Source organism: Thamnophis elegans, chromosome 3, assembly GCF_009769535.1.
Source record: "Thamnophis elegans isolate rThaEle1 chromosome 3, rThaEle1.pri, whole genome shotgun sequence".
In the NCBI taxonomy this organism is placed as follows: Eukaryota; Metazoa; Chordata; class Lepidosauria; order Squamata; family Colubridae; genus Thamnophis; species Thamnophis elegans.
In genome coordinates, this window is record NC_045543.1 from 132228329 (window position 1) to 132240964 (window position 12636).

The following is a 12636-nucleotide window of genomic DNA, read 5'->3' on the forward strand; positions in this document are numbered from 1 at the left end:
AGCCTGCCACATTTTCTACTGTGGGAAAATGGGAGGGGGGAATTGCATGGAGTATGGGTGATATGTAGTCAAAATAACATTCCTTTTTCAGGAAGCCAAGGACATCTTGCCCTGCACCTGGATGCTTGAGAAACATCTCCAGTTTGGAGCAGGGTCTGATTGAATCATGTGACGGACCTGTGGGTGCTGGGCAGGGTCAAAGTTCAGGGTCTTGAACTTTCAACTGGGTGGGGAAAAAGTTTTCAGATTCGTGTTTTCCTAGATGTGCCAATATGACATCACTAATAAAATGGAACTTTAAGGAAACTCAAGACTCGGAGTCTTCTTTCATTGGGGGTGTTACTTGGAACTCTGACTTGAACCAGTGGTGGGATTCCCCATTTTTTACTACTGGTTCTGTGGGTGTGGCTTTGTGGGCGTGGCTTTGTGGGCATGGCAGGGGAAGGATACTGCAAAATCCCCATTTCCTCCCCACCCCCCTAACCTGCTTTCCAACTCCCGTTCTCCTGTTCAAGGCAGCAAAAGAAGAACAGCTGGGAGCCAGCAGGGGCGGGGCCCGCCTGTTTGCCAGTTCTCCGAACTACTTAAAATTTCTGCTATCAGAACTGGCTGAATACCTCCTCTGACTTGAATGCTTTTGTTGTTTTCCTCAAAGAGTAAAACAATTTCTTTTTGGCTAGCTGGGGAATTCTGGGAATTGGTGTCCACATATTTTAAAGTTGTCAAGTTTGAGAAACTGTGACATAAATGTTAAACAGGAATGGGAAGAGAATTGAGTGCTCCCCTAATATTGATGGTTATCCTCCGTTCTAGGGAGGATATTTTAAATAGCTGCTGTAAATAGTTCCCTAGGTAGCAATAATCGTGGAAGGGTTCTTTCCCCTCACTTCTGGTTTGTGACAGTGGTGGGTTGCAGGTGGTACGCCCCATATGGGCATACTGGTGCCTGCCGGAAGCACCGGGTACAGTTCCAGTACTGTGCTCCGGAGGGCCTGCCAGCGCATGCATGTGCAGGGGTGGGGCACTTGGGGGGGGTCATGTCCTGCATTGCATTATGGGTACGCATGTGTACACTTTCGGCACACAACAACAAAAAGGTTAGCCATCACTACTCAATGCCAAAGCACACCGAAGCCTGTTACCTTCCCACTGAAGTTGTATTTATTTATCTACTTGCATTTGTATGCTTTCGAACTGCTAGGTGGACAAAAACTGAGGCAAGAACGGGAGCTCATCCCTTCATATGGTATTTGGGTCTCAAACTGCCCATCTTCCAGTCGACAGCCCAGAGTTTTAAGTGCTACGCCATTGCTAGCTCCCTGTGTAACAAAAAGGCCCCTTTCTCGGTGGATATCCTACCTCCATAGCCTTCCTCACATGCGAAAATGATCCATCCTACAGCAATCGCCCAAAGCGTTCGATGAACAGCTTGATAAATGGCAATGACCGGTGAATAGAAGCTGTGGGAGTCTCCTAAAGTGTAGGCCAAAGCAATCACCAGCGACATGGAGATCATGGCACAAAGCCAACCAAGGCAAGCCTGAACCTGCAGGAAGATGAGGAGAATGTACATTGGTTTGCAATGCCTTTGTTTCAAATGTCTCAATATCTCAGGGGCTGCCACAAAGAAGAAGGCGTCAAGCTATTCTCCAAAGCACCTGAGGGCAGGACAAGAAGCAATGGGTGGAAACTAATCAAGGAGAGAAGCAACCTAGAACTGAGGAGAAATTACCTGACAGAACAATTAATCAGTGGAACAATTTGCCTCCAGAAGTTGTGAATGTTCCAACCCTGGAAGTTTTTAAGATGTTGGATAATCATTTATCTGAATTGGTGTAGGGTTTCCTGCCTAAACAAGGGGTTAGATTAGAAGACCTCCAAGGTCCCATCCAACTATTCTATTCTATTCTATTCTATTCTATTCTATTCTATTCTTCTATTCTATTCTATTCTATTCTCCTCTTTAGACAGTTTCTTCTGCCCTCCATTTTATCCACCTTTTTGCTTCCCAATCTCGACTCTACAGATGTCTTCCTTTTTGATGTTACTCCCTATAAATGTTCCAAAAAATTGCCACTGAATTTAAAATTTCAGTGTGACAATAGGGAGGCATTCTCAGATATGTGGGGAATATACGTAAACAATATTAATTTATTTTCAATTTAAATTAGATGTCAACTCCCTGTGTTGACATTCCATGCATACCGTCGGCGGAGCCGGATCTCAGATTACAGTAGCTGGTTTGAGACAGGTGTATTTATTGGGCAACGTGATTTATGACACAGAGTGAGGGGAGGAAAGGAACAGGGGCAAAGTTCAGAAACAGAGAGACAAAGCAAAAGAAATGTCTGTGAATAAATCTTGCCTAATGAAGCTGTTAATAAATCACTAGTTTCTGTATTGAAACATTGGCTCTTATTATGTGTTACCGTGTTTCCCCGAAAATACAACCTGTCGTGAAACTAAAGCCTTGCCACATTTTAAGCGTGGGCAAAAATATAAGCCCACCCCCAAAAATAACCCCCCTGGACAACCCCTCCTCCGCCAGGCAGAGCACCACTCACCGACATAGCGGTATCCTGAAGGCGCCAAGCCGCAGGAGCCAGGGGGGCAGAAAGTGCTCACATTGCTTGGCGCCTTTGGGATACTGCTAGGTTGGGGAGTGGTGTTCTGCCTGGCCGGAGGGGGGAGTTGCCAGGCGGCTGCTCCCTTGCAAACCGGCTCCCGAAGAGCCGGGCACAGCCTAGGGGTGAAGCAGCCAGGAGGTGACCACGCTCACGAGCAACCGCACGACAAACCCCCTCTCCAGCTGGGCAGAGCGCCATTGGCTGACCTAGGGGGTATCCCTAAGGCGCCAAGTCATGGGGCGCTCTGCCCGCTCCCCAGCTCCCACAGCTTGGCACATTAGGCATACCCCCTAGATCAGTGCATGGAGCTCTGCCTGGCTGGAGAAGGGGATTGCGCGAGTGCCTGTTCCGCCCCCAGCAGGCATGCCTCCTAGCCTCAACATGTCCGGGCTCAGCTCTCCCTGCAGCCGCCGCCGCGCTCCGAGCATAACGTCTTCTCCGGTTCCAAACTCCAAAACCTGGCTGCCGAGTCTTCCAGCAGAACTGGAGAAGACGTTATGCTCGGAGTGTGGCGGCTGGGAAAATCAACCTAGAGTTCTCACTCAAGGCACAAATGACCGGTCTCACATTATGCTAATTTGGACACATTATGTGATACTCATTTCTCTGGAGAAAGTTCTGATGCTGGAAAAGATGGGTGGAAAGATAATATTATAATAAAAGCTACAGATCCCTGCTTCAAATGCTGCTTAAGGTAAAGATAAAGGTTCTCCTCGCACATATGTGCTAGTCATTCCTGACTCTAGGGGGCGGTGCTCATCTCCATTTCAAAGCCAAAGAGCCAGCGCTGTCTGAAAACGTCTCCGCGGTCATGTGGCCGGCATGACTAAATGCCGAAGGGGCACGGAACGCTGTTACCTTCCCACCAAAGGTGGTCCCTATTTTTCTACTTGCATTTTTACATGCTTTCAAACTGCTAGCTTGGCAGAGGCTGGGACAAATAACGGGAGTTCACTCGGTTACACGGTGTTAGGGATTCAAACCGCTGAACTGCCGACCTTTCTGATCGACAAGCTCAGCATCTTAGCCACTGAGTCAATGTGTCCCCTTCAAATGCTGTTTAGATCTTAGATTTTATTACCATCCTTTCTCCTGACGGCTCCTCTGCCCATATTGATCTAGGCTATTTTTCTTTTCAAAGTCCTCCTAATTCATAACATGCCTGCAAGACATCTTTATGAGATCAAGAATACTTTGCCGAAGGTAAAGATTCACATATCTTTTTAAATGACTCCAATACCAGGAATCAAAAGTGCTCTCTTACTAGCCAAAATAGAGTCCTCCAGGCATCTTTAATTAGTAGTTCATGCCAGTAAACTTCTATACATCTGACTCATCCTTCCTTTGTTTTGCGATATGAGATAGACCCAAGAGAACTGTGCAGCTTGTAGAAATACAAGGAGCATTCCAGAGAAAGAAAAATAATTGGAAATGATTCCATGAAAACAGTCAATGCTTAGAGGGCAAGGAATGCTGTTTGACGATTGCATGGTGGAATATATGGAAAAATGAGACAAGACCATGGAAATTTTATAGCCCAGATAATACTTTGTAAGAAAATATTCCATATATTTTATTGCAGATTGCACTTGTTGTTCGTAGCTTTCCCATGTTGCAAGGAGGCTATGATATGAAAAGTTGGAGAATTTCTCTTTGAACCAGACTGCACGGTGAACCAGAAGGAAGCCATGATCTACAACAGGGGTATCAAACTCGAGTTAATTGAGGGCCACATCAGGGTTGTGTTTGACCTTGGGGGGCTGGGGGGACATGGCCAGTGGTGGATTCCGGATCCCGGTGCAACAGGGCCGGGGGTCCACCACATACATGCACGTAGCACACGCAAAGCGCGCACATGCGTACTTACCACCCGCAACGCTCCAGCTGCTAGGCGGAGCATCGTGCAGGCGCTGTACGCTTCGTGCGCGTAAGCCCCAATCAGCTAAAATACAGGTAAGGAGGGTGGGGGGGCAGTTGGGCCCTCCGGAGCACCATACGGGAATGATGAAGCTTCTTGGATGACAAGCAAAATGTCTTCTTTCTCAAGGAAAAAGCAGTCCAGTTGCCTTTGGAAAAAGCACCTTTGAGAAGTTCTCATTTTGCGAATGCATCTGGAAGATCCTACCCTTAAGGGTCAACTCTGTAAACCATAGTATCAATTAGGCCCAGGGTACCAGCAAGACAGGAGTGGGTTTCTCGCCCCGTTCCAACCGGTTCGGTTGGAACGGGGCCAGCGGCGTCCTCTTGCACGCGTGCGGTGCACGCATGCGTATTAGCGTCTGTGCGATGCTCCAGCTTCTCCTGGAGGATCGCGCAGGCGCTGTTTGCGTCCTGCGCATGCGTGGAAGTGCAGAACTCGTCAAAACCGGGTAAGGAGCGCGGGTGGGCAGATGGGCCCTTCGCCGTTCCCCGAAGTTACTTACTTCCAGGTTCGCCGACCAACCGGTTCGCAGGGACCGCTGTGAACCGGTTGAAACCCACCCCTGCGGCAAGACCACCTACTGCCACCGGTAGCCTCCCACCGTCCAGTGCGATCCCACAGAGTTGGCCTCCTCAGGGTGCTGTCGACCAGACAGTGTCGGCTAGCGACCCCCAGGGGGAGAGCCTTCTCTGTGGGAGCGCCTTCCCTCTGGAATGAGCTGCCCCCGGAGCTTCGCATAATCCCCGACCTCCAGTCCTTCCGACGCCCCCTAAAAAGTTGGCTTTTCCAGCAAGCCAGCCTGGCCTGAACAAAACAAAATAAATGATTGATTTAATTGTTAATTTTAATCTAATTTTTAAAAGGTTATTGTTAATATTAATTGGGTTTGTTTTTAGATACTCTATCTAATTTCCTTTTTAACTTTTATAATATGTGTTTTTTTAAGGTTGTATGCCGCCCTGAGTCCTTTGGGAGAAGGGCAGCATATAAATCCAATAAACAAACAAACAGTTGTGACCATAGATGCGCAAACACAGAATGAATCAAAATTTATTCAGAGGTGTGACACTTATCCCAACACTTCAAATTTCTGAGACAGAGAATCTATGACAGGCTCTCATTCAAAGCATTCCTCCCTCAATAAACATATTGAAGACTGATGTTTTAATGGACAGTTTGCAATTCATTCTTGTCCTCAGTAACAATAGTATCCTGCCAACAATAGGAAAAAGGTTCTAGGGAGCCCAATTTCATTCAGGCTATTTTATTTATTTATATATGTACCCTGTTTCCCTGCAAATAAGACCTCCCCAGATAATAAGGCCAACCGGGCTTTTGAGTGCATGTGCTAAAATAAGCCTTCCCCCTAAAATAAGCCCTCCCCAAAAATATTTAACCGCATGTGCAGCTGGTGCACGTCATTTCCTCTGGTTGATTGCCCCGCAAACAACACAAGGTGAGGAGGTGAGTCCGAATTGGGGGGAGAGGAAGGTAGGAGGAACATGCCCCATGCACCCCAAATGCGCTTAGCTAATGGCCGCTCCCGCAATCCTAGCCATCGTGCCCCTTCTGTCACGCTATTGGCTGCCACAAAAAGTGCGGCATGCCCAGCGACATGCAACACAGCAGCAGCCATGAGGTGAACACGCTTGCTGTCTCTTGCACCTCAAAAATAATAAGACCACCCTGAAAATAAGGCCAAACGTTTATTTCGGGGGAGGGGGTCAACAGAAAATAAGACCCTGTCTTATTTTCAGGGAAACACGGTAATTCCCAATCCAATTTCAAATTGTCCTGCTCCTTCTTCTCTAATCTGGTCCACTCAAGATTTGCATTTGATTTCAGGAATAGAGCCATGCCAGTGAAATCAGTATAAACCCATTTTTAATTGCTTTGTGAAGCAGAACTTTCATTTACCTTGGTTCTTAGGATTGATGGTTGGTGATGATTCATGAACAGTCCAAGAAATACACCAACTAGAAATGGACCGTATCGGCAGTAAGGTTTTGAGTAATACTCTAGAAAATACATCACAGTGGACATTTGCCTGAAAGCAGAGTAAAAATTATTTTAGCAAAACCTGAATGGACCAGATAAACTTGATTATGAAGCAAAGCTTGTTTGGTGAATGACCGTTGAAATTGTTTGGAACTAAATAACAATAAACAAATCTAATTAATATTATTGAGGTTAACTCACAAATTAGTAAATGCTGTTGTGAATAGAAAGACTTGACAAAGTATACTTTTAGAGATTTAGATTGAAATAAAAAAACAATAAAACCACCTCTTTATCTGCTGTGCAACATTCACATTTTTTTTGTCTTTTAAAAAGATAATTAAGAGAAAAGGATATCAGTCAACTGTGAATTAACTGGGAGAAATCTTCATGCAGGCTATTTCTTCCAGAGATGCCAATTTTTGTTTTTAAAAAAATTGGAAGGATTAGTTCAGACCGAACAACTAACTTTCCTAGAAAACTTTCTTTCTTAGCAAGGATCAAAGGATGTAAGGCTCTCCTGAACATATTTTTTTCTTTTTCTTAGGAACTATCCAAGCATTTCATGGTTTTTGTCAGAGTTTGTTGCATAAATTCAAATCCAGAAGCACACACAGATAACTGATGCAGCAGGATTTATTAACTTCTTTATATACATAAGAATCGATAAATAAATGTACAATACCAACAGGTGGTTCTTCCAAGTAAACACAAGGCAGGAGAGTTACAGACAAACACAAGCAGTTAGTTTTGTATGAGGAGACAAGCCCAGACAGACTGCTTGTTTACTTCTCAGAGCAGCAGACTCCTTAAGTTTTGGTTTCAATTCTTTGCACAGACTCAGATCTGTTTAAGCTCCCATTGGCTGACTTAGTTGCTATGCCTATTCATTGGCTGACCTTGTTCCCATATCTCTCCCAGTCAGGAATATTTTAACAGTTTTTGGTTCTTAGATATTAACTTTAATCATTACTAATGGTAGTGAATGTTTGGTTATTGCCTCTTCTAAGATTAAATAAACACTTTGGAAGAGGATAATTTAGACTAATTGCCTCATCCCTGAGTCAATTTCATCTCCTCGCAAAGTTTTAGTATTCTTGCAAATAACACCCAATTGTGTTTTAAAAAAATAATGATGTTACAAACAGTTTCATATTCTTGAATTGGGGATGTAGAACTTTTGGGTCTCCAAATCTCACTTGAGATTTGAATGTAAATCAGATGGGGGCACCTTAGTTGGAAGCAGTTCAAGTCAATTGTCTTCCAAATTCCTAATTGGGGTATGCATTTAATCTTAGAGGTCATGAATACCTTAGTTTATGAGTGAGAGTTAGAGAGAGAGAAAACAAGAGTATTTGTGCTTATTTTGCATTATTTCAATTTTTGCTCTAATGATATTCAGTCCTAACCAAACTTCTGACTTTTTATAATGTTAGCTTTTTTTCCAGGGTCAAGAATGTCTTTTAACTCCAGCCCTAGCAGCACTTTCTTTATTCTCTATGTCCCTATTTCTTCTTACCAGCTTTCTCCTTTTCCCTATTCCAGGAAAGATTCAACTCAAGTTCACAAATGAATTTTGGATTCTTCTCAGCCTATCAGTAAGTGAGCAACTATGAAGGAAACCAGTGGTGGGTTTGTACTGGTTTTACTACCGGTTTGCTGGTGCGCTCTCTCTGTCTCTCTCTGTCTCTCTCTCTCCGCTTCTATGCGCAGAAGTGTCCGGGCGGGTGGGCAGAGCCTCCCTCCCGCTGCCACTAGCAGTTCAGCCAAACCGGGAGCAACCCGCCTCTGAAGGAAGCCATTTTAAGCTCCTTACCTCATATCATGTGGGTTTGCTACAGGAAGCCGGTAGAAGAATGAAATCAGAGCTGTAGCGGTGAACGTTGCCAGGAAGAGAAAGGTCCCTGAGATGACAAGCCAGCATTTCCTTCTGCCAAAATAAAAAGAAACAGAAGCAACAGATGGAAATGTTTCATCTATGGACCTAGAGGGCTACTTTCATGCTTTTGGAGGGTGGCTCTTCATCCAGAGAAACAGGATTGTTCATTTTTCTGCTGTGAATAGAATGAGGGTGTACACTCGTTTTGCAATGCAGAGAATATGGACCCAAATGAGGCCTGGTTAATGAAATGTTCATTTCTCCCAAAGGTGATGGTTGTGGGCCACCAGCAGCCAGAAGAGTTGGTGGCAGACAGTGAGAAGGTTGGGGAGGTACATGGGCCAGTCTTGGAGTCTGGGGAAGGCTCGGATGAGTGCTCTGCGTCGGAGGCAGAGATGGAGTCTGACAGTTATCAGCTGCCTTTGGAGTCAGACATCAGTGGTGCAGAGGAACAGCTGGAGCCTGTTCCCAGTGTGCGCATGTGCAGAGCTGCCAGGAGAAGGGAACAGTTAAGGAACAAGGCTCGACTCAGGAGTAAAGCCACAGGTGGATGGTGGATGGTGAATGGCCCCTCCCATAGGGAATAAAGAGGAGCAAAATGGGAGTGGAATTTGCAGGAGACAATTAGTCCATTCCATTAGAGTTAAGATCTGTTCCTGACTTCTTCTATTGTCTGCTACAGAGTGGCGTTTGGAAGATATCGGCCTGGCAGTTCTCCAAGCCTGATAAAGGTCTGTAGTTGTGAAATCTTTTGAAAGACTGTTGGCCAGGACTTTGCTGGAGAGGAATTCACTTTAAACTAAATAATCTCTACTAAGAAAGTCCAGTTGCCTTTTGGAAAAAATACCTTTGGGACAACCATGACCTAGATGATTGAGAATCTCCACAGACAAAATGTTCATTTGTTCTAAGACAGATGCATAGAAAATCACATAGGACCTTCACTCATAATCATTTTTAGTAAATAGGGTGGGGATTTCCTACCCACCAACGGAGTTATCTTGAGGTGTCCTTAGTGGTCTCTGAACTTGGTTGGTTTCTTGCAAACGTTTCATTACCAAACTAGGTAACATCATCAGTACTACTAAGGAATGGGGTTTTTCTCTCACTTTATATTCTAGTAGTTTGCCCTGTTGGTGGGAATGGTTTTGGAGGTTGTTTGGTTGGGCTGTTAGCTTGTTTGGCAGTTCCTTGATTGGGGTATTATTATTTTGAGGGGCTGCCACCACACACCCCTCCGATATTTCTAAAGAACAAGACAACCAAATATTTATATATTTATCCATATACATTTATTTCAGTATTATGGACAGTGACAGGTTCTCACAAGATACTCACCTGCTGGAAAGAAAGACTAGCAGGGGTGTTATGAAATAAAACTGGAAATCATTTGCAAGATACCATGTCCATCCAGTACACTGAAAAGCACATAAACAAGGTACATTTTAAAAATAGGCAGCTATATAAATACAGACTATATGCACAAAAGACATTTTTATTTCTATGTTTTAAGTTGCTCTATGGTACAGTTGTTCATTTTCCAGGATTATGGTGAGAATCAAGGGATATCCTTATAACTATTCCATTTTTAATTTTCAGAAGAAATGTTGCTAGGTCCGAACTTTGCTTATAAAGGATAACCTATTATTTGGCAGCCCTTTCCCTTAACCAGTGACGTGCGGTGAGGTTTATAGCTGGTGAGGCACTGATGCAGGAGTTTCAAATTTTTTTAGACTTGTGGACTTCAACTCCCAGAATTCCACAGCCAGGCATGCTCAGTTCTGATTTAAAGCGACAAGCATTTTCCCCCCTTGCAAAATAAGTTTTCCTTCATTCTTTTTCTTCTCCCTCCCACTCCTTCCTCCCTCCCTTGCCCCTCTCTCAAACAGACACACGCACACAGAGAAGTCGGGTCCCTCTCTCACTCACACTCTCAAACAAACACAAACACAGAAGTTGGATTGGATATATTTTCCAATGGCTTGAAAGCAGCTCCTCTGCCATACCCCCCTTCCCCTTTCAATCAGTGAAGCTGGTTTTATCCAGTTGTGTGTGTGTGTGTGTTTGTTTGAAAAGGCAATGTGGCTCTGCATGCAATCAAACTTTTTGAATTCTTCCCCCCTCCCCACACACGGACCTTTTCCAGCTGTTTCAGAGAGGATTTCAACTCTGCTCTTGCCTGCCATCATGAAAAGAAAAAAATGTAAAAGGAGAAAGGCAAGAGCTCTGAGGTCAGACTGAGCTAGTTGCTCCCAGAGAACTCTAAAAAGCCTCTAAAAATGCTCTCTACAGGAGGCGAGAGAACCACGTGCCTCCTTTGCATAAGGAATTTTTCACCTTTTAACCCTTGCTTAACTCCGCTCAAGTGATCATAAAGATAGAGTAAAGGAGGCACGTGGTTCTCTCGCCTCCTCCTGCAGTTAAGCACTAAGCAGAGTCATCCATTGTGACTCTGGCAGCAACTACCACGGCCTTTTTCCTTTTAAATTTGTTTTTCTTTTCATGATGACAGTGGTGAGGCCCTGCCTCCCCTGCCTGCACATCTCTGCCCTTAACATAGGAATGTCCAACCTTGGCAATTTTAAGATTTGTAGACCTCAATGGGGAATTCGGGAAGCTGAAGGCCACAGGTCTTAAAGTTGCCAAGGTTAGACACCCCTGCTTTAACAGATGATTTCATTATTTCTTTAAAAAGATGATTTAAATTATTTGTTTTTCTTGCAAAGATTAAGCAATATTTCTTAATACTGTAGTTTAAAGTACAAATTGAGCCACCCAATTTTTCTTCAGCTTGATTCATAGCTTTTCGCTCTGCACATAATCAACATTCAATAGATTTATTTAAAAAACATCCCCACAGTCAATTTCTAAAGTATATTTCACTATGCATCTTGAGGCATTAGACATGATGGACACATTCAGGGCTAATTCTATGACCTAGATTTACATTATATAAAAGTTGTAGTCATCTGTTCAGCTCCTGACCATCCTATATGTATGAGCGTTGTGCTAATGGCTGATGAGTCACTCACAATTTCTTCTCTTTTCTGCACACAACCACAATCAAGAGGACTAGAGAAGAAGTTCATGGGAACCAGGACAAATTGTCGGCATTCCATTGTCGAAAACATACCAACTCGGGTCCAGCAATGAAGTTGTTTATCAACAATAAGTTGGTCCACCACATTCTTCTACAATTCTCCACTTCAAGTTTCAAGAACTCCCACAGTGCTCCCCACGGAGTAATGGAATACAACGCAACCAAAAGACACACGGAATACATATGGAGAGGCTGAAGTCTACAAATGCAATGACAATAAAAAGAGTCCATGTATCAAGCATTGTGAGCTTTATAGCTGATTCCCCTTTCGAGAGGTACCTGTGGGGTATGATTGACAATAGTCAAGAAGCCTGGTGTGTATTTTTATGAGCACTGCAAAAGAACATAAAACCAGTGGTGGGATTCAAATAATTTAACAACCAGTTCTCTGCCCTAATGATGAGCTGGTTAGGCGTGGCTCGATGGTCATGTGACTGGGTGGGCGTGGCTAACTCAATGTCACTCATGTCGATGGGGGCTTCGCCTTAGCTGTTACAATGTAATAAGGGTTAACTGGAAAGGCAGTTTCTGTAAGCAAGGAAATAAAGATTAGGCTAGAAACAACATCAGAATGTTTCCTTCCTGCCTTCCTTTCAGGATTAGCCCTGTAAAGTGGAAAGAAAGATTTCTTCCAACAACGGGTTCTCTGAACTGCTTAGAAAGTTAACCACTGGTGCTTCCAAATAGGTGTGAACTGGCTGAATCCCGCTACTGCATAAAACCAGGTGAACATCAAACTGCATCACTGGAACTGCTATTTTGACTTTTTTTCAACCACTTTTTCAACTTTTTCAACACTCTTTAGCAATAGCAATAGCATTTAGACTTACAGTATATACCACTTCACAGTGCTTTGCAGCCCTCTCTAAGCAGTTTTACAGGGTCAGCCTATTTCCCCCAACAATCTGGGTCCTCATTTTATCGACCTTGGAAGGATGGAAGGCTGAGTCAAGCTTGAGCCTGGTGAGATTCGAACTGCCAAATTGCAGGCAGCCGGCAATCAGCAGAAGTAGCCTGCAGTACTGCACTCTAACCACTGTGCCACTGTGGCTTTAACTTATCTCCATATACCAAAGTGCTTTTATTAATTTAACTTTTTAGATTTAGAATG

The 12636-nt window shown here is 44.1% G+C and overlaps 1 protein-coding gene across 1 annotated transcript in view; it reads right to left on the bottom strand.

The window, feature by feature from the left end:
- LOC116506483 (O-acyltransferase like protein) overlaps nucleotides 1-12636 on the bottom strand; it is a 34967-nt gene that overhangs the window by 2479 nt on the left and 19852 nt on the right. Inside the window, exons 9-13 of the mRNA XM_032214258.1 lie at nucleotides 11559-11724; nucleotides 9764-9843; nucleotides 8363-8476; nucleotides 6466-6595; nucleotides 1360-1546 (exon numbers count right to left, since the gene is read on the bottom strand). Of these exons, the coding sequence (XP_032070149.1) occupies nucleotides 1360-1546; nucleotides 6466-6595; nucleotides 8363-8476; nucleotides 9764-9843; nucleotides 11559-11724 (677 nt within the window). The remainder of the gene's footprint in view (nucleotides 1-1359; nucleotides 1547-6465; nucleotides 6596-8362; nucleotides 8477-9763; nucleotides 9844-11558; nucleotides 11725-12636) is intronic.